The sequence below is a fragment of the Lissotriton vulgaris genome, chromosome 3_1 (assembly GCF_964263255.1).
Source record: "Lissotriton vulgaris chromosome 3_1, aLisVul1.2, whole genome shotgun sequence".
NCBI lineage: Eukaryota > Metazoa > Chordata > Amphibia > Caudata > Salamandridae > Lissotriton > Lissotriton vulgaris.
The window spans coordinates 532078252-532101127 of NC_141689.1; the positions used below are offsets into that span (position 1 = coordinate 532078252).

Sequence of the window (22876 nt, forward strand, 5' to 3'; positions counted from 1 at the left end):
TTTAAGTGGAAAGAGAAAAGAATGCCACAATAATGGAAGCACGGGTGGAATGTGGAATGGCTGTGGCATGGGCCAAAGGTTTGGAGGAGCAGCAGATAAAGTGCAATGGTGTTTGGGTAGTTGGATGTTGCTTGATGGAGGATGATATGGAGGTACAGAGTTAAAACGCACCAGGGATTTAAGTAACGCACTATTGATGATCGCTCCGGCCAAAGAAGTTGGTAAGTAAGGAATCCCCCCCCCAAAAAAGGCCGCAAATTGGTAGAGACATGACACCCACTGAATCATCCTTCTCCATAGCATAAATGAATGCACAGGAACTAATAACAAAATATAAAAGGAATGCACTTGTCGCGTAACGGGCTTAAACAAGCACAAAAACCTTAGGATTTATGCCCCAAATAACCATGTTAGAGTGCTCTCTAATAGCAATGAAACCTACTATTTGATATCCCCACTACTTTATCATACAACCTGGGGAAAAAGAGGTAGATTAGCTGAACTTAGTTTAATTATGTCCTCTACCGCTGCAAAAGATGAGAATACAAATAATGAAACAGGTAAATGAGAACAGGCACATCATTACAGAACTGTTAACAGAGGAGGCCAGTCTACAACTGTTGACGAAAAAAGTGCAGCAGATAATTAATAATTTAGAAAAGCTAAAAAGCATGCTTTAAAACAAGCGCCAAAGTGTATCACATATTATTCAGCCTCCAGACAACGTGTTGCTGAAGGAAGTGAATTACCAGATGAACCTGTTTAGAAGGACCATGCTCTGCTCAATCGAAAAAATGCATCGACAGGCACAGGGTCCTGGGTCTCCAAACTGGTCTGCTGCAATACGATGAACATAGGGCTACCAAAGAACAGATACTGAAACTACAAAGAAGCACATAACAGCTTCAAACTCAAGAAGCAAAATCTTAATTCCCCAGGTCTGATGACCCTGCACTTGCTCCCCGAACAACAAATATTCACATTTAAAAACCTGTGTACAATCCACGAAGCCTTGTGGGAAGAAGTCTGATATCCCATCAGAAATCTAAGATGAAGGTAAGGAACAGTAATCACAGAAGGTCAGATGGGGAAAACTCTAAAAAATGACAAAGGAGACAAAATGATAAATCTTGTGAACAGTCCAAACTAGTTTCCCAAGATTTGGTAAAGACGGAAAACAATGCTATTCAGTCAAACCTTTGACCTGACATTGTGACCAGCCTAGCAGGGTCCAAGCATCATCTCAGTAAATTGGTTACTGAAGCGATTCACCACTTTCTTAACTACAACCTGCCCCTTGGTATGGCTCTGAGCAATCCATCTGACATCATCAGGCATGCAAAATGTAAATACTGGGGTTTTAATGTATTTCCAGTAGTCAAAAACATGAGGAATATGATGATAAGAAACAAAATGTTTTGATGCTTTCATACTAAACAATATGAAATAAAAAGCGGAAACAGCCTCTCTGGTTACTTGTAATGATAGACGGAATTTCAATAAAGGTAATTTGACACCCAAAATATAACACTTGTTAAGAGAAAATATCAAATAAGGGACAACATGGTACCGCTTAGACACACATACAACATGTCCTTTAATGAATTGAGCAGGGTAAGCAATACCTCTCGTCGGTGCTTAATTTGTAAAAACGTAAGTGCTAGAGCCCTCATCAGAAGGCAACTGCAGCTTGCACAAGCCCTTGGCCCTGCCAGCACTGCAAATGACAAAACGAACACATTTACTAACCATTACACTCCTACAAGTGGGACAATTTGCACTATTCTATGCCCCAAAGCAATAAGAATGGTTTGGGTGGCAGGTATTAGTCGCTTTTAAAGTATATTGAATTAATACACAACCGTTGTTGAGCTGATCTCTGAATTAGAAAAACATCGCCACCATGTGGCAGATTGTCAAAAGTGCCGGTGTTGAGAATAAGGTACCGGTGCCCAGCACCGGAAGCCACCAGCTCAAATTGAGCACAGCCTCTTACACACATGGCGAAGAAAGAGGCTATGGAGACGTTTCTGGCAAAATGTCTTAATTTCATGACATTTTTCGACATACAGTTGGTGATTTGTTTCTGCATGTACAGTTTGCCAGCCAGTTGTTACTAAGAATTTTATTTAAAGTATTGTGGACTGTACTTCATTCTGCAGGTCAGAGGAGGAAGGCACTCTGCTGGCCTGGCGGTTACTGCACGTTATAATTTTGAGTAAATCTTGCTTCGGCATGTGAGGTTGTGGCTTTTTTTCAATCTAATCTTTAATAGCATCTAGTGTCATTTTTGAAAGAGCTCTAGGTGCACTTTGTAATATCCAAGGAAAATCAAAGTTATTTAAATACTCATCTGTGCTTGCAAACATCAGACACTGCCCAAAATACTTTTCCAGTCTTTGATAATTCACTTTCCATTAGCTCTTATCTCATCATGCTTCCCTTAAAATATTACAATGCATCCAAGATGGTAATATGTTGGAGGCTCAGCACAAGATTTCCCAATCCCTAGGATTGATTTTATTAAACATTTTGAATCTAAAGCTTCAAAATACACAATGATAGTATGGAGACAGAAATTGAAAACATAATGATAGAATTGTGTGATGAAAACAAATGGTTACTGGGTCTTCCGAATAGTGCAGAGCAAGGATGTAGCATCTATGTAGAGTAAAGCTCTTAGGCTTTTGGATGACAAGGCAGGTTGATCTGAAAGTTTATAGACTGGTGACAGAAAATAATCCACAAGAAGCATCTCCAGAAAAGAAAAACGACAATACTTGTTAGTCAAGGGTGTAATGATCTGCTGTCACTAGTCTGGTTAAAAATGCAAAATACATAGGGAGGTCAAATAGTGATATTTTACAAATAGGCTGTTCTGTACTTGAGGAGAGTTGGACGATGAAATATATTAATAGCATGAGAGGTCCAGACCCATCAGGGAAGCGGCTTGAGATCTGGCTGATAGTGTAGCAGGCATTTGGGTCTTCGGAATAGCAAAGAATTTTGGAGCTGAGTGTATTAGACACGGCGGCAGATCTATTTGAGAATAGAGCCCTAATAACATTTGAATCCTTAATGGAGGGGCCTGGACCCCAAGCAGTTAAACTTTCGCAACATAGAGCCCTGACTGTGGTAATGCACTTGTTGTGGGAGATCACCCACCTACCAACCCATGAGCATATTCAGGTCATTTTCATGATGGTTGTGGCAGAAGGCTAATCACCTGGTAATACAGGGCCCTAGTGGGTATTGGCAGAGCATCCCTGGACGGTTTAAAGGATCATTGGGAAGCTGACCTTGGCACATCTTTCCATGAGAAAGAATGGATCAAAGTATTAGAATATCACTGAAAGGTATCTCATATTGCTAGATTTCAATATAATCAATTCAACCACCATCGTATCTGATCCCAAAATACCTAGGGCCTGATTACGAATTTGGCAGTGCAGGAGCGGATCGCCATGCCGGCGAACGGCTCCTGCACCACCAAACCTGTGGTCAGGTCACCTGCCAGATTACTAATGTTCCTTGTGCCTGGCAGGCTTTTTTTGGCCGGTCCCATGGTAGTGCCGCTGAAAATGGGCCCCACAATGGGAATGCAATTAACAACGCACACAAAAAAAAGTACAGAAGCTACCTGCAGACTGGCACATTGCCACTCTTCTGGCTCCACTGCAGCACAGGCCGAGGCTCCTTGACACACCTACAGCCAATCAAGACGTTGCTCTCATGCTGCTGGCACCACAAGGGAAGGGCCCATATTGGCCTGAGCGCTCTGAACTTGTGCTACCAGACAAACTGGGAGCCTGTGTCTGCTGTCTCCAAACCTGCAACGCAGCTCACGTTGGAAACTTCTCAGTGTGCATGTCAGGTTGGCTGCCCTAAGAAGGCCAGCCAAATCCACATGTGCCCTTAGCAGCAGTGCCTAACACTCCTCTGTCATCAGAAAGGCCTCACCCCCGGCCCTAGGGAGAAAAATAAAAGAATAATAAACCTGTGCTATTTTCATTTTATTTTACAAGTTTTGAATTTGCTGGCAGGGGGGACGCTCCTCCGCCATAACAGAGGAGCCACCGCTGTTAGTATGCCTTGTGAAAGTAACAGAAGCTTGCAACGGCCGATGGTAGAAGAAAGGGGGAAATCTAGGAGTACCTACATGTTGTCCAAGCTGGTCAATATACTTGGGTAAGGAGGGATTCCAAATCAGTAGTTTCCTTATGAAAGGATCACCCGGTGCATTAGAAAAGAGTCGAGATCAGATGTGCCAATATGTGCTTGGCAATGGGTTTTAGAATCAGTAAACTATCTTAAAAGTTCCTTTGAAGTGCAGCTAGAGTTCATCATGAATGAAACACGATGTTTCTCCCTTGTATTTTTTGGTTGATATTTTCATAGTCTTAGTTGTTGTCTGTGCAGTAGTCTGTCTACTTGTCCTGTACAATTCTTTCCTTTTTGTTCTGGGACATAGTAATTTCACGAGTGTGGAAAGTCGTTTGGTAAAACATCTGAAGCTATAGTATTTATTTATTTATTTATTTATTTAATTTGTATGGCGCGTTATAACCACAGGGGTCTCTAAGCGCTGTCTGACCAGATTTACGTGATAGATGTTAAATTCACTTGGAACCAGCTGTGCACCTAAGACCTGCTCCTGGCTTGTACAGTATAGTAGTACATATGGCTTTGCTGGAGTATGGACAGTGTCATTGTGTTGTTGGCATCTGATATCCAACAAATGAAGTAAAATTTTGACATTTTTTGTTAAGGTAAAGGCTGAAGATTAGTCTACAAAGAACTTTAAAGAGTGGCAATTTCAAAGTGCTCGAACAACGAGGCATAAAAGATATCAAATGTGGGTTCCTTCTTTTTCCAAGCCATTACTCTTAAATGCAAGTTTCCCAGAAGGGTAAACAGATCTAACCTTATATCTACGCCAATCAAAATAGTTGTCTCTCCAATGTTTATTGTCTAAACATCCCAAACCAAGATGGACTTTAACTTTCTTCCAAAGATATCATTTCCAGTCTTAAATATACATATGCAGGATTCGGCTGGAGAAGGAAGCATCACAATCCATTAATTCCCTGATTTTTCTTCCATTCATCACTCAAACTTTTTCTCCCGGATTATTCCAGCAGGTTTTGTTTGGTAGATATGGCCCTCAGGAAGATTTATGCTGGGCTTTTTCTCACACTGATTATTTTTGCACCACAAGCACAATCAAGAGGCATCAAGATTTCGGAGGTTTTTTGCCATTGTGTTTTTTGCTCGTAACTGAGGCCCTAATAAGGAGACACTTGACACCTTTCACATATGGACTAAATTACAGAATTTCCCTGTGGCTACTGGAAGAAGACACTCCTTGTTTGTCAATCACAAAGGAAACCAATGAGACGTTCTTTGTGTCTTGTTCTTGGCAGTATGATGGAGTGGCCATCCAACAAATGGGTAAACCTATGAGCGCCCAAATCTTGCTTCTTAGACATAACAGTGGTGAAGACATGTTTGACTGTCTGCAAATGTCCAGGATCATGGTGGCAGTGGCCCAAGGATTCTCAAGAGGAGAGAAATGATTTCACTGTGATGCGTCAAGGATGATCAATGAGAAGTGATATAGCACTACTGGTGCAATGAAGTCACAGAGTCATGGAAGGATGGGTTAACTTGGAGAGGCTGATAGATTAGGGGGAAAGGGGAATAGTATTGAGTGCACAAATATTTGCCTTCTGCCTGTACGATGACGATACAATCTCCTTTGACATTGCTGATTTCGCATTGACCCTGTACAAAAAGTCTCATCAAAGTACAGAACAACTTTAATAAGTCCCTCTACATATAGGACCTACACAGGCTGCTCTCCATGGCACATCATCTTCAAGATTGACTATATTACATACTGAGCAACAATGATCACTCATCCGCTACCAGGAATAAACATCAAACATCTCCAGGGACCAACGAAATTAAGAATACTGCAGTAATAAAGCAAAGATATGCAATACATGATGAAAATAAAAAGCAGTCAAGCAGTCTACAGCTTTGCACTAAGGATTTAGAACCACCTCCCTTCATATGTAATACTTGATCCATCATTCCTTACATTTAGGGCCGAAGTGAAATACCACCCAAACACCAGTGTCCACACTGGCCACACATAGAAGACGCAACTTTTCACCCATTCATCTCCACTACTATTCCACATACAGAAGTCTGTCGCACGCATGCATGCAGTCTAGAAAAAAGACTGGCATCTTAGGTAAGACATAAAACAAGTGAATACAATATCCTTTTACAAGACCTGTGAGAGTTAGAGTATAGAGTACATGACAACCACTGTTATTAGTTTCCTTATGAACAGAGGTCCAGACTCCAGATGTAAAATTCTCTGCATACCTTTGATGGTAGACCAGTTGATTCCATTCTGTTTATGTTATAGTCCACCTCACTGTTGGTTTCAAAAGAATCTAGTTCATCTCCACTGCTGCCTATTGGTCGAGGGTTGATGTTGACAGGGTCAAAGGTGGCGTGCGGCCTGTCCGAGTTACCTTCACTTTCACTATCCGCATCAAGACCGTCAAGGCTGGAGCTGAAACAAAGAACAGATTGTTTATTAGATTTTTATGGGAAAATAGTGTTTTAAAATTCATAACTTGAAAAAGAAATAATACCCTTATTTTTGTTAATTTTCAGTGCTTAAGGGAGCACAGCTAATTTGCTGAGAGGTGCTCGAATGACTGGGAAATGATGAACGCAGAGAAACCCTAATGTTCTTCCAAGCCAGTTTATGTATACAGTATTTGAAGGCACTGTTCAATAAGCTATTTGTAAATGAAAAAGTGGAATTGTGAAATGTTACCCACGAGTGATGTGCCTGATTGCCGAAATTGCAATTTTAAGTTTGCAAAGTTATGAAGTCTTCCGAATCATGAAAAAAGGACAGCTTCAGCAACCCTTTAAGGCAGAGGGAGCTGTTCCTGCTGCCGTGAAGGGTGCATAGCTACAGCAAAACAAGGGTGGGCATCACTTAGCAACCCTCCTGCCCCCGCTGTGAGCCCTATACTCCTACCTGGCAAAATCCCAGGATTCCACCATCCTTCAACCAAACATTTAAGGCTTCTCGACCACGCAACTGGCGATGTGTGTGCCCAGCCCCCTTGCTCATGATGAACCTTGAACCTAAACCATCTCAGAAGAAACTCCGCAGCACCCTTATTTTACTTGGTGATTCCGGGAGGGCTCAAGGCTGCAGGCTTCGTTCCACAATGGTTCCCACCCAAGAGGCAGACTAAAGAAGCAAATAATCGATTAGATGGAAGCTTTTAGGGATTACTATGCCTCTGGGAATCCAACGAAAACAGCAAAATGTGGCTGTATTCGCCAAGATCAAAATGAAGCACTTTCCTCCAAATACACAGACTTAATGCAATCTTCACCCACCTCTACATTTTACATTGGTACAAGGAAATTGACCTGCAAAGTTTGCAGGGTGAAAAAACCCTACAAACACCACATGATCAGTGAGTAAAAACATTTTACTCAAGACCCATCTCTTAGAATATCAGTAATGCCATCACTTAATTGGTACCTTTCTTTGCAAGTACCTTACTTCACATCATCTAGAGATGTATGGCCCACAGTGCTCTATACGAGTGTCTTCAACATCCTCGAACCATGCAATGGCTTTGCATCCAGCATCGACCATCTATAGGCACCTTCCATGCCGGGAGAGTTTACATATTCCTTCTTTATCTTCACTGCAGCAATCTGACCAGCAGATCAAACCTTAAAAACCCTTGAGAAATAAAGCCCTAGAAAACTCTAAGCTGGTTCGAGCTCTTATGAAAACAGTCTAAATTGAATCAGCTCACAGTAAACATTCTGTGATCGCTTCTGTTGCTCCAAGGGAGAAGATACCAGGCAGAGTCCCCTGACATTTCAAATGGTGGCCAGCAGCTGTATTTATTTTACTGCCTGTTTTTTTGTTTTCGTTTTTTAGATTAAGTGTTCCAGTCATCAGAGCGAGCCAAACTATAGCCGTCAGAAGCTGGTTCTTGGTGGACGATACTGATGCGGTAAAGAGTATGAAATACACAACCATATCATGTAGGGACAGTCACATTCATACTCATAAGAACTTGTAAGTTTCAGAGCCCCAATAAAACTGGACTGAGTCAAAATTGAAGCGCGTGTCCAAAAACTTCTTGTTTTCTGGAATCTTAAATGTTTGTCTATTTGATATTAGACTGCACAAAATATACATTTTACAAAATAAATCCCAGGGAGACAAAACTGAAAGAAATATATACATTGCAACGAACTAGCAGAGAAATTGTGCCTCTTTCTGTGGACATTTCACAATATCAAACCTAACTGAAGAACAGGAATATTTGTGGATATCTGTAGATTTGCTATAGCGCTCCAAAGAATTCAAATTTCTCAAGCAAAATTTCCACCAGTTGAATAATTCTACATGTGTAAATAGTGCATAGACATATCTAAAATGTTTCCATCCTCTGAGAAATTATTTTTCAATGAGGAGAATGACTTTACACCATAACCTGATTAAATGTGGGCCCTCTGACACTTTTCTCACCCCAGATAGTCCCCAAATGCCTCATTTGGATGCTGGTTAGACCGCCACCAACAGCCCTCGGTCCGAGTGCCAGATTATGATACCGGTGATCGGACCATTTGCTGTTGTGGGAAGGTCACCGCCTACGACAGGATCCAAGATCTCATTGGGGCAGCGGTCGGAATCCTATTCCTATAATAGAGGCGCGCCGATGAGGGCGCTAACATAGGGATTAGGCTGTCCCTTTCTGCCAGGCTTTTCATGGCGTTCCGATCGCCATGAAAAGGCAGACAGAAAAGGACTTTGGGGCCCCAAGCAGGGCCCCTGTGACTCATGGGCCACTGCTATGTGGCCTGGGGGTACATGTAGTGCCATACCACACAAATCCATGCACGTGTGCCTGGCTACACATGGTGCCTGGCACATGGTGCATAGATGTGAGTAAAGTACTTTTTTCTAGTGCAGCTTGTACTGCGGTCATTTTCCTGGGCCGCAGCACAAGCCGCACTAGAAAAAAGCACTTTCCGGCTGCCATCATGGTGGTTATATTGTAATAGGGTGGGTGGAACCACAGACTCATTGTCGGATACAAAGGCTGATGGGGGTCCGACCGACCACCATCGTAATGAGGCCCTCAGTTTTACCTTTCCCAGGAGTACATCTCAGACAGTTTCCAGGGTAGGAGGCCATCTGCAAGAGGTATTTGATTACCAGTGTAGTGCTTTAGTGCCTCATTTGTATAAATAATAAATAAATAAATACAGGGGCCAAACATTCTTATGAAAATGGCTGAGCCTTTCTCCAGTTTTGACTTTATTGATGATACCCTCTGCACTGTGTGCTCTGTTCCACTGTTTTTGATGATACTAGTTCCCCTCCTGCCTCCAAAAAATGGCACTGGTGATGTATGTGAAAGTGTCCCAAATGCCCCTGTAGTCCATCTGGTGTTTGTCCACTATTAGCGATATTGCACCGCATTTTATTGCTACAGCATTTCCTCCTCAGCGAGAGGTAGGAAGCCACTCTCCCGACTCTTCTAATGCCAAGGGTTATGTGAGCCACATGAGATCCCTCATGAAACATGCCCTGGATGATTTTGATTTTATCTTATCCCATAAATCAGATGCTGCATTTGCCACAGAGACATGCTTGAACGACTGCTCTGCTCTCTGTTTGCTCAAGCCATTCTTGGAGAAAATATAATCCTTGGCGCAGACAGTCACTTTGAGGGGGAAGTCCTGTCATTATCTACAAATCAAGGACTTAAATTGCCACTCTGCAGTATGCTCATGCTGAATTCGTGCTCTTCAGCTCAGTGCTGGAATTGGAAAAAAATACTGCGGGACCCATTAATTGAAGGTCAAGATGTGGCGAAGGAAAGGGGGTGGAGTCACAAGGGTTAAAGTTTGAAAAACAGAGACTTATACATTTATGTTTTTTAAATCTGCTGCAAAGAACTTGACAACAAAGATAAATATTCGCAGCCAATTAAGTAAGCTAGAACAGATTCTAGCTTACTTAATTGGTCACAAACAGGCTACATTTCAAAATAGTTTATATGGTTAAGACACCTGCTGCAGAGATATTTGTGTGCCCAGGAATTTTGAGTGATTATAATAGTGATAAGAGAACTATGTTGGTTAATTTAGCTATGGGAAAGTTTTGTGTTTTGTTCAATCACAGTTTTGACTCAAAGTAGCATAAAGGGTTAATGTGTCTGCTGCAAAGCACATTGTGTAACATGTAGACCACGGATTTGTATTTTATTTAGGTGGGTAAGTGCGTTACTGCTTTTGACAATGAGATAATTGTGTTACTTTCAGTTCAAAAATTGCAGTCCTTCTAATATAACACTGTGATCTATTTACCGGCATCATGGAGCTGCATGTAAACTGTAAGTCTGGATTTAGAGCTGTATTTTTTTAAAATTCTAAAATTGCAAAGAAAGGCTGCTTTGGGAACTAATAAAGTGTTGTACCTACAGACAACCCCTAGCACTGCATTACCTTTTATATCCTGAATTTGTGTTTCTCCTGTCTGTTCACACTTAACATATAATGTCTAGAAGTATGGATGATAAGCAATTCCTACAACTTATAACCCTCATTATCTTAAGTAACATTTCCTGTGCATTGATTTACACACTTGTATGAGTTATTGTGTCTCTGCGTGTAATGTAAAGCACTTTGACACCCTACAATGTGATGAGTAGAGCTAAATAAGAACTAAATACAAACTAGGTTAGTAGGTGAACTTCAAATAATTAGTGTAATTACTAATACACATCGATACTGTGCATTCTTACAGTGCATGCGCATCTCTTGCAGAGGTTGGGTTGAAGAAAGTCAAAGCCTGCCTCCAAGTCACAGTTTCTTTTAAGTGCTTGTGAAGTGATAAGCTATCTGTCTTTATTTCCTTCCACTGCATTGGCAGCTAGATGTTAGGCACCAGATGAATCCCAGACAGGATGATACTTGAACAACAGAAAGGCTGATGGCTCTTTAAATCACACCTTTGTTTGTGCCGAGCTAAAAATGAAAATAAGAAAGCCCTCTTAATGCCTGCAGGCTGCTGCACCAAACAGAATGCAGAAAACGTGGGGAGTGCTAATAAACTGTGTTTCCTAGAGTCGGGAAATGACGCCAGGACAAAGTCAAAACATTTCTCTTGTTGGCTGGATCCCAGAAATAGCAACCGGAGCCGGGATCTGGTTGGTGTGATCCCCCTACTTTCCAGCACTGCTCAGCTTGAAACTCTGCTTGTGAAGGGTGTGCTTGTTTATCGATCTCATGGGCCCGAAGCGTCTTTCTCCAGTTCTATTGCTCAGCGGTGTAACGCAAATGATGCCCCCCCCCCCCTGCAGGTTCCTTAGTCTCCCACATATCTCACAGATTTTTAATGGCCGTGGGCTGAATATGGGGCCCTGAAGGGCTGAGGGTCAGCTGAATGGTTAGAACCCCCTAAGCACCACAGGAGCTGGTACTGCTGACCTCCTCCTCCATACATCTTGAAATCTTCCAGTTTCATCGTACTCTTCCAAAACGTTACTTTGGCTAGCCACCTCGCAGGACCCCTCCCAGGTCATATATTTTCAAATATTACTGCTCTCACCGCTTCTCCTCCTTTACCCCTCACCTGGTCAGAGCATTTTGGGGTGCCCTTTTTCTTTCCCTTTACATTCCGCTTCAACCGTCCCACTGATTGTTGCTCTGTTCCAACTCCCTGCACCTGGTCTCAAATCCTTCCCACCAGTTTCGAACACATCCTCAGCTTTACTCTGCCCTATCCCCTCATATATTCATTCCACCGCTGACTCCTTTAACACCTTAGCTGCGTGTAAACATCCCTCCCCAGTGCTGCGCTGTCCATTGGAACCAGTGCTGAATGGACGTCCAATGGTCGTGCGCAGCACTGGGGAGGTAGCGCTGCTGACGACCGTTGGCCGTCAGCAGCACTTAAGGGGTTAATGACTGGTCCAATAATGTAAGCATGGGCGGAAAATTCGTTTCTGCTCGAGGATTTTGCGGATTTTCGGTAAATTCGCAATCCGCGAGATTCGCGAATTTCCCGCAAAATCCACGAGCGGAACGGATTGGGTTAAAAGTTCAAGCTGACTTTTTGTAACTATTTTAGAATGGCACCGGCAAGCTGCCAGAGCCTCTAAAATAGTTACAAAAGTCAGCTTCAACAGGAAGCACTAATAGATAAAGTAAAGCAGGTGCTAGAGTTGAATCTCAAATTCAGTTACACAATCATTAATCACCCCACAATTGGGGTGATTAATGACTGTGTAACTTAATTTGACCTTCAACTCAAGCACCTGCTTTACTTTATCTATTAGTGCTTCCTGTTGAAGCTGACTTTTGGCTGAGGGCAGAAGGGCACAATGTGGGACAGAGGGCATGAGTTAGGCAGAGGGCAGAAGGGCACAGAAACCAGTGGGGCAGAGGGCAAAAGGAACAAACAAGAGTGGGGCAGAGGGCAGAAAGGCACAAAAACAAGTGGTACAGAGGGCAGAAGGGCATAAAAAATGAGAGGGTGGCAGTGATTAACCAGGCAAAAACAAAACCGCGAACACGCAAAGCACCCCGCGAATACGCAAAGTTCCCCACAAAAACCCGCGAACACGCAAAAATAAAAACTCCGCAAATTTGCACAAATTTGCGAATTTTGCGGATTGCTAATTCGCAAATCCGGAAATTTGCGGATCGCGAATTTGCAAAATTCGCCCATACTTACAATAATGCCACTGATTCCCTCCCCTCACTTAGTTGGAACAGGGCCAAGCACACGACTCCCTCTGCAGCATGGTAATCGAAGGAACTTCACGATGCCAAGCACAAATGAAAGATACGAGTGTTCATGGCAGGTCTTACAATCCAACAGCCATAAACAAAATCTATGTTGTGACCAGCATCCCAAGCACAGAGTATTTTGCAAGGAAAATCGAATCCCCCAGCAACTCATCCAGAGAAACCTTTTTGATTGTTCAAAGTTTCCTTGAAATCACTGCTTGTTACAGCACTATTCTGCCCTCTCAAGAGCTCTGTAATAACCTCTCTACTTTCTTCCAAGACTAAGTTAAAATTGAACAGCTTTCGAACAACAACCTTCATTGGACGAATGGCTTTTTTTTACTTACACCTTCCTGCTCTTCCAACGGTGTTTCTCTCACAGTTTCCTCCACAAATAGATCACCTCTCTAGTATCCTCTATCAAATCAGGCTCCCCTATGGAGCCAGTCCCCCCGGTCATTTATTTTCATCCACCTAACACTATCTAGCCAGCACTACTCATTTGTGCAAACGTTCCCTTGCTTCAGCTGTGGGGGTGGAGGAGAAGCCCACGAGGGGCAACAAGCAGCCCAGGAGGGAGAGAGAGTAGATGTTTGGTGGGGAGGAGAGGCACACGAGGGAGAGAGCAAGAAAACACAAGCACTCTCGCGGAGTGCTTAACCAAAACGAAAGACAGAAAGCAGCCATCTAAAAGTGAACAGTGGAAGGATACCAGTCAGCCCGTTACAAGAATAGTCAAGAGGTTATACTCCAGAGGACGAACAAACACAAGCAGGGGAAGGTCAGCAAGCAAATTAGAGTGACAATACAGCTGAACGATAGCAAGGAATGGGCAGGCTAAGCCAACTGTAAGTTTTGGGTAAGTCCACAGAAGGTCTTTTGCAACCAAACAGGCATGAACTATAAATACCCTTTACACTTTACAGTAGACCTCAAAGTGGGTTGCCCAAGATTTCAAGATGCCCTGTTTTCTGTTTCCAAGATGACATATAGAATTCTTTGTCATGACAGACCAGTAACAGTCAGAAAATGAACAAGCATTGGAAATGCAATAGGTCTCACATTAGGAAAGTTTGAGCTATTGGTCTTATAAATGACATTTTTTTTTATTTATGTGTTGTTTTTTAAAATAGGTAAATTAATAGCTTTGTCATTTACAATGCTAATAGTTATAACTTTCGCAAATGTGACACCTATAGCATTTGTAATGCAACATGTTTTGTATTTACGTGACTTAGATGTATTGATATTACAAATAACAATGGCTTTTAACTTTTTAAATAATTAATACTTAAAAAAAGTGATTGTAATTTATAATGGCAATAGCTTAAACTTCTGTAAATAACTTTAGTGAAGATTATGTTCAGTGTATTTTATTGTGACGAAAATCCAAGAACAGAAGTGAAATATTAACATCTTTTTTGACATTTGTAATAAAGCTTGAAACATTGAGAGAACATATTTGAACCAGTGATGCTGTTGTGATGTTGAGTGATGCTGTGGTGGTGCCGAGTGATGCTGTAGTTGCGCTGAGTGATGCTGTGGTTACGCTGAGTGATGCTGTGGTTGCGCTGAGTGATGCTGTGGTGGTGCTGAGTAAATGTATTGCGACTTATATAGTGCACGTATCACCCGAAGGCATCAAGGCGCTTGCCTTGGGAACCCGTCCTGGCTTTTTCCCTGTGAGATAACCCCTACTGGGCATCCCCAAGGTGAAAGCCAGGCATCCCGCAGCGGGTGGGCCGCCGTAGTGGAGATTAAGCAAGCTATTTCCCAGAGTTGCAGCGTGGGACCCCATGATTAGAGTAGGCACCGATGCGAGAATTATTGAGTCCGTGGACATTTTTGGGCTCAGGACCCTGCCGCGTCGGGAATTGAACCCTGGTCCCGGGCCAGACCTCTGCATCAGGGTCTGCCGCTCTAATCAGTGAGCCACACTCCTCCACTGAGTGAGGCTGGAGTGGCACTGAGTGATGCTGGGGTGGCGCTGAGTGATAATGTGGTGGTGCGGAGTGATAATGTGGTGTTGCTGAGTGATGCTGGGGTAGCGCTGAGTGATGATGTGGTAATGATGAGTGGTGCTGTGGTGGTGCTGAGTGATTTTGGGGTGATGCTGAGTGATGATGTGGTGATGGTGAGTGGTGCTGAGTGATGCTGGGGTGGTGCTGAGTGATGCTGTGGTGGTGATGAGTAATGCTGTGCATTCAGTGATGCTGTAGTGGCGCATAGTGATGTTGTGGTGCCCCTGAGTGATGCTGTGGTGGTGCTGAGGGGAGCGGGACGAGAGGAGAGAGGTAAGAGGGTAGAGAGTAGATAGGAGAAGAGAGGTGAGAGAGAATAAGAGAGGGGAGAGAGGAGAGTAAGGAGAGGGGAGAGTGAGGAGAGGGTTGAGTGAGGAGAGGGGAGATGGGAAAGTGAGGAGAGGGGAGATGGAGAGAGGGGAGTGAGGAGAGAGGGAAGTGAAGAGAGAGGGGAGTGAGGAGAGAGGGGAGTGGGGAGAGAGGGGAAGAGAGTGAGGGGAGAGAGGGATTGGAGAGGGAGGAGAGGGGAGAGGGAGGGGAGAGGGGAGTGAGGGGAGAGTAGTGAGAGGGGATAGTGGTGAGAGGAGAGTGGTGAGAGGGGAGAGTGGGGATAGTGAGGATAGTGAGGAGAGGGGATATTGAGGTGAGAGGGAGGTGAGAGAGGGAGGGGAGAGTGGTGAGAGTAAGGAGAGCGGAGAGATAAGAGGGGCCGCGCATCCCTCATTTCAGTTCTTCTGTTGTGGGCAGTGGAGTATCTTTACTCACTATTGTTTGGTGAGAATATTAGAGACAAAACATCTGACTGAATGGTGGTCCGAGGGGAATGCATCTCATGCTGGCGAAAAGGCAAGATTTAGTAATTGAAAGCTTCAAGGAAATATTGTCTACACAAGACATCTTCTACCATAATGTTGACAGTCTGAACATTGTCCACCAACTCCGAGCATTTCATTAAAGGAAATCGGACATGCTAAAGTGCTTGACGGGCACTGGCACGACGGGACTGATCATACTGTAACCAACTGACAGCAGAGGGTGACGAGACGCACGGGGAGCAGCAGTGAATAATTAGGGGAGGAGAAATGACAGAGCGCACGCTGGTGGAAGCTCGCACAAAGACAATTTTCACAGACCCTTCTTCCATTTATGAAATCCGATTTAGTTCCCCAAACCTCTGCAACCCTCGGAGTGTACGACACTCCTGCGGATTCTAAGGGGAAACACTGGTTTATGTTTTACTACTCCTACGGATTCCAAAGGAACACACAGGCTTATGCTTAACGCCCGAAGACAATAGATGTTCTGGTCAGTTTTTAAACGAACTAAAAAAACATACTGAAAGGTCGCACTGAAAGAACGCGTGTTTTTACGCTTTATTTATTTATTTAGAAGTGTCTTCGCTTTGGCTTTAAAGTAACAAACAGAAAGCAGATTAAACAGAAAGCCTGACACCTCGAGCCCGACTGCACTGTGATTACTCAGCAGGTCGGAAATCTGTGGGAATAATGACTATGTTTCTGAAGTCGTCATTTCATACTTCCAATTCCCGCTCACAGTTGAGAGCCAGAGCCGCCTTTCGGGATTGAAAGATGTCAGTAGCAAGGGAAGTAGAAGGAGTGGGAAAGAGCGAAATTCCACCCAGTTTGAAATTGTGTCCCTGGCAATCAGTGCCAGTGAGGAGAGGTAATATTGCGGGCAAAGGAAGGCATCGGGATTATAAGGGAAGGGTGAGCAGTGGAGAAAGGACACACTTAAATATGAATAAGCAGAGGGCAGTAACAGAAGAGGGTTGGGGGAGATGGGGAAAAATGTAGGTAAACAATGATTATGGAGTAGTTTGGAAGTGAGGTTTGGGAAACAGTGGGTGAGTCTGGGAAAGCGGACAGGATCGGGAAACAAAGGTGGTGAGGGGAGGGACTGTTAGTGAGGAGTAAAAGCCCCAATGGGGAGCATTAGCAAATGTATAGCGAGTGATTGGTGAAGAATGAGGGGGTTCATAATAAGGAGGAGGAGCGACTAACAGACAAGTAAAGTGAGGGGTGAAGAGATGGACTAATTGAGATGGTAGGACAATGATGTCGAGTCACTAACAGAAAACAAGCCTTGGCCACTTAAAATAAAATTTTAAAAAAGGAGACACGGCCTGGTGGCCGTGAAACTGAAAGCACGGCCGGCCGGCCGTGAAAAAGCCTTTGATGCAGCAGAGGACAATTAGGGGAGAAGAATGGCTGGGCTGAGGCAGAGCGCAAAGCCTTTGATGCAGCGGGGGGCGGAGCGGGAAGAGCTGCTGGCAGCACCAAGCTGACGATTTGATGCTGTGCACGCGCATTTTAACTCATTGCGCTTGCACATTGAGCTAAAAGCGCACATGCACTGCATCAAATCGCCAGTCTGGTTAAACTCTGGATAAACCCCTTAATCTCTCGCCAGCTCGAATGCGCAAGCGCATCGGCAGGCGAGACCTAAACAGCAACATCAGTCCAAAACGTTGGGGGTGATCATGCAAAAAGAGGCAAAGCTTTACAGTTTCGAAATTAAACAAAGTTTTCCCTATGCCTAAACGGCAGATGTACAGTGAAAAGGAGCTCAGTGAAAGAGGTATATGCATCTCAGGGCCTGTTTTCTTTTCTCTCTGTTCTTAACCATAATCTGCAAATACATTTACCGATATTTCACGACTTTTGGCAGTTTGTTAAGCAACCCATTTCAGTCAACAAGCTTTACTTTGTTGTGGAAGTAAAATCGAATGTTGGTTGCAAACATTCATTGTTCGTACTTGCTCTAAAATAATGTGATATTAGCTGGGTAAACATGATTTCAGGTAACAGCCAGGATTTGATTTCTTTTTTGCTTTACTAATACAACTGATGTCGAAGAGTCTCATGTCACACTTTGCATGTCCAGAAAAGAGGTCATCCACCTGTGCAGTATTAGGCAGGACTGCTGGCTGAATTAATGGCCCTGATGGAAAGAGCATGCACTCAGGGCCACTGCAGAAACATTGCAGTGGAGGAAAAGATTGTTAAGAGTGTAACAAATTATGACGAAAATAACAAACAGACATATTTAAAATTAAGGAAAACTCGTAATATTTGCGTGCAATTTTGCCTATGGGACACGTTACACTGCTTCTAGATAATGCGCCTTTGCTTAAGAAATGTTCAGCAAATTCTATTCAAAATATTACTTTTACCTCCTAGAGTAAAAGTTTGCTGAACATAAATATATTGTACTCTATAGAAAACATAAACGTGCTTCCAATACATTTTGCGCTCATGTTATTCTGCACATCCCATTTCTGTCTCAAAACTGTGTTCAATGTTGAACTTAACCTGTGTTCATACCTAGAGCCTCTCGGCCCCCTGTTTCCATTAAGAAACATTTTCTATTTATCACAAGCCTTTAAATAGGAGAAAACTTGACACTGAAGTCGTGTATCTTGAAAAGACGATGCGATATGTAAAGTATGTTTTTAAAATGTGTCTCCTCTTAAACTATTTACCAATTTCAGAAGCGTCTGTATATAAACCCTTGCATTTATCATAGTTCTTGTAATGTAAACGTGACCGTATATCGCTATGAAACTTACATTTTCCTGTTTAAAGAGGGAATCTTTCTTCACACTGCATTTGAAAGGTAGTTAAAGCAAGTAAGCCATTGTTTGCCCTTCATCCTGTGCACAAAGCCCGTCCCTCCGTCCAGCATTGAAGATGCTAATATTCTCTACCTTGAGAGGAAGTTCAAGGCTTGACTTCGGGATGGGCAGGGACTCCAATGCAAACACACACCTGCGCATAACAAAAGGGCCATTAGCATGTCAAGAGGCCTGTGCGCCAGAATCTTCCGAAGTCAGTTTAGGCTGCAGACTGGGGGATGGGCACTGTGCCTAGAAAACACCTTTAAGAACCAAGAAGCATCAGGTGCTACTGATCAGAGACCCTGACTGCAGCACGGATTGGGTTAAGGCCTCAAAAATGAGGCTGACTGATTGTAGCCACCAGCTCGCAGCGATTTACATACCTTTAAGTCGCATAATATATTTAAGTGTGCCTCTGTTTGTCTCGTACATGTACATTCACAAAGAATTCCTTCTGTCCATGTCTACAGCTGCCTCGGTTGTTTACACTTCGTAAAAGAGACAAATGTCTCTCAGATCCATTCAGAAGCTGGACATCGATATATTTTGTAGCCTATTAGGTGCTCACACTGAATGTAATGTGAGCTAAATAGACAGATGCAGGAAAGAGCTGGAGACTGGGACGTTTAAGGGTCAAAAGGGGAGAAGGAAGGGTCTTTCTAAAGAGAGCATTGAAGGCTTGGAGAGTTTAATAAGAGGATGTAAAACATAAAGAGCCTCTCAAATTAAGGAAACCGGATAAAATAGAACGAGCTGAGGTGGAAGCGGGGAGATAAAGGGGAATTAAAGGTTCAGTAGGTGGAATATGCAAGGAAGTAGAAACAGTGAGATCTAGTATGGTACAGGAGGTAAGAAAATGATTTACATGCCACGTTTATAAATGCAGGAAAGCATATTTGAGATGTAAGACATCTACATCTCTACATTGCGCGCCGATGCAAAGACAGAAGCCAGTATTACAACAACAACAAACAAGCCTTGGCCACTTAAAATAAAAAAATTTAAAAAGGAGACACGGCCTAGTGGCCGTGAAACTGAAAGCACGGCCGGCCGTGAAAAAGCCTTTGATGCAGCAGGGGGCAATTAGGGGAGGAGAATGGCTGGGCTGAGGCAGAGCGCAAAGCCTTTGATGCAGCAGGGGGCGGAGCGGGAAGAGCTGCTGGCGGCACCAAGCTTACGATTTGATGCTGTGCACGCGCATTTTAACTCATTGTGCTTGCGCATTGAGCTAAAAGCGCACATGCACTGCATCAAATCGCCAGTCAAATCGCCAGTCTGGTTAAAGTCTGGATAAGCCCCTTAATCTCTCGCCAGCTCGAATGCGCAAGCGCATCGGCAGGCGAGACCTAAAAAAGAGCACTGGAAATGCCAATGGGTCGTGCAGCAATTCCACTATACTAGTCAATGTTGGACAGGCCTGTAGGGCAATCAGGCGCTGTCCGATGGGCTGGTATGACTGGTCAGAGTGTTTCCCCTGGGTTTGTGCTATTTATGGGCCTGTTTTATGGACTGCTGGGCCGGTTCTTTTCATGATTCCCCTGATATTAAAACAAATATTGCCTGCAACATTCTTAAATCCTTGTAACCTTTCCATACTTTGCAAAACACATATACAGTGAGTCTTTACATGTTCAAAAGTGCCCCAATTTGCAAACATGGACCACTTTTTTTTAGGCTTTCTAATCACTAATGGGAGCAGCTTTTATTTTGGGACCAGGGACTAATTTCTGTCCCAGTCCGACCTTGATACTCGTAGATTTTCTACATTTTTAGGTCCCTCTTATGAATGTATGTCAGGGCGTGGACTGTAAGTCTGCAGAGTGCTTCTTCTGCATTTGAAGAAGGGATCTATGTAATCTGAACAAAAAAGCTGAACACTGGTTTGGGAGGTGACATTACTGTTTGAACTGCAAAAAGAAAAGTCATGAATTTAAGTCAAAGGAAACGCGCAGAGTCCAACAATATGGGAGGTTTAGTGTTACAAAGGAAACGGCAACCATGAACACCGTTCAGTCTACCCCCAAGTAAGAATACATTTGTACGTGGCAGTAACACCCACCTCATCACTTGATGTGATCAGGATTACAGTACATTTAGAAACAGAGTTTACACTACATATCAAAAGAAGGAGAACTCAGCAGAAAAATAAACAAATCACACACAAACGTTAGGAAACTAATAGAAAAAACTCCTAGTAAAATGAAAATAGTCTGTTACCAAGGCATTAACACTGAAAATCAGATCTGATGCAGGGACTGTGTTTACATAACGCGGGATAAGGCAGGAGCCTTAGAGCAAAGCTTCCGGGTTGTGTCAAATAAGAGCTGTAATGGTCCTATATGAAGGGAGCTGGCTATGTACAACATACATTGTATTCCGAAAGTTCTGGAGATCCTCGCATCATTCCTGCATTTATACTCATGACCGTAGGAGCTGTGGTTTAGGAGCAGTATGGAAACACGCGAACAACATGGGACTAGTGGCCCTTACAAAGAGGTTTCATTCCGTTCAATATTGCAAACACCTCACATCAGTGCACAAAATAACATAATCTCCACGCTGCACCAATTTGGTGAGTCAACATTCTGCTTCCTCATTGCTATTCTGCAAACCAATAAAATGGCGGACAACAGCTTTGTCCACTTTTTTCACTGGTGCAAAAACTTGAAGTAACACGACCCGTGAACCTGGGGTTCGCTGAATTTTCCACAGGATAAAATTCGGCAAGAAAAGTTGCATCCCGCGGATGGGGAGAAAGAGGAACATTCTTCCATACTATTTGGGACTGTAGCCGGGTGGCCATGTACTGGGCAGCGGTAATGCGAACCATTTCCCAAACCACGACTATTTCCCTGATGCCCAACCCACGTCGCTGCCTGTTAAACATCTGGGATGCAGAGGACTTGACCCATCGTCAACAGGACTGGGCCATGCTGGGAATGTTGGTGGCAAAACATAATATTGCTAGACTGTGGGGGTCTAACGTATTGCCCACACTGCCAGACTGGTGTAGGGACATGGATGAAGCAATAGTGGCCGAGAAGGCAGCATTTGTCCATCGGGGTTGCCCTGAAAAATGGGGGCAAATCTGGGGGGCCTGGAACAAATTTAGAGGGGACATATGCGAGCCGCCGCTCGCATATGTCGCATGAGTGTCTTTCAGATTAAGAGTTGGGCCTTAGGTCTATATGTGTCAATGAGTAAATCTCCTGCTGTGATGAACTCCGTTCTACTGCTTATTGGGCATCAGAATGTGGGGGGCGGGTCAGCGGTTGCACTGGCAATGTTAACTACGCTGCATATTTGAACATTGTTTTGTCGCTTGTGGGGATCTGAACATTATTCACGTGTCTTTAATTTAACGCAAAGTTTTGTTACAGGGTTAAAACAAAAAATCATAGACCTAAATCATATTGTATATTTGTATTGTCTGCATTATGGTACAACATGTTCTCATTCGCCGCCGGGCCCCTGGGTTATCGGCTAAACGGCTGTGTTATCCTGACAATGATACTTAGACTGTGTTGCTATTGCGGCCGGCCCAGGAGGTTGTAGGCCCTACATTGTGTTATACTGAAATGTACAATAGAGGTCTTAAAAAAAATTTTTTTTTAAAGTTGCATCAAAATAGTATGGTATTCGTTGGGATACTTCAACGGTAAGATTACTGCACGCCACGTATGAACATACAGCTTTCGACAAACACATGCACAACCACAATTTTAATTGAATATGATATCTCTTTTACTAGTTGGGCCAAAATACTGTTTACGAACAGCAGCTTAGGCAGACTAATCAAATGCAATTCAGTAGAAGAAACATGAACTTAGAAAATCCGTTCCTACCTTCTTTTCTTAATGCTGGAATACGCAGGGCTTCGTTGGAATTTGTATGTATGTGGCCTAAAAGGTGGATGTGGGCTGCCGGATACACCCCGGTCTGGTGTGCAGAATTCCCGGTCCGCGCTCTCCCCGCCGTCTGCCGGCGTCTGGTTGGCTTCTGTGTGCCTGTTTTCAATGTGGTTCTTTTCCTGGGGTGAAGGAATTGTACAGCTCTCAGAAGCCGAGTCGACGAGATCTGTGCTAGACGCATCTGATGTGGCCTTGTCTATGCTAATGTAGTTCATGTCCAAGTCTGCATGCTGCGGGGAAACACACAAACCATATTAGTTGGCCGGAGAGTGTTGATTTACATGCATCACAAGTGTAAAATAGGTGCAATGTATATATTTGTATATGCTGGATAAAAGTCCTATGCCATAAAATTATAAAATAGAACTTATCATTCCACAACACGTGTTTAGTGTATAATTTCATTAATACCTTCTTGTAATTTGTTGGAAAATCGC

The 22876-nt window shown here is 43.4% G+C and overlaps 1 protein-coding gene across 6 annotated transcripts in view; it reads right to left on the bottom strand.

Annotated features, from left to right (window-relative positions):
- Positions 1-22876, bottom strand: part of ARHGEF28 (Rho guanine nucleotide exchange factor 28) — a 954264-nt gene that overhangs the window by 221932 nt on the left and 709456 nt on the right. For all 6 annotated transcript variants that reach the window (XM_086960785.1, XM_086960787.1, XM_086960786.1 and 3 more), the window contains 2 exons: positions 22374-22669; positions 6397-6589 (listed from right to left, as the gene is read on the bottom strand). In XM_086960785.1, coding sequence (XP_086816911.1) covers positions 6397-6589; positions 22374-22669 — 489 coding nt within the window. The remainder of the gene's footprint in view (positions 1-6396; positions 6590-22373; positions 22670-22876) is intronic.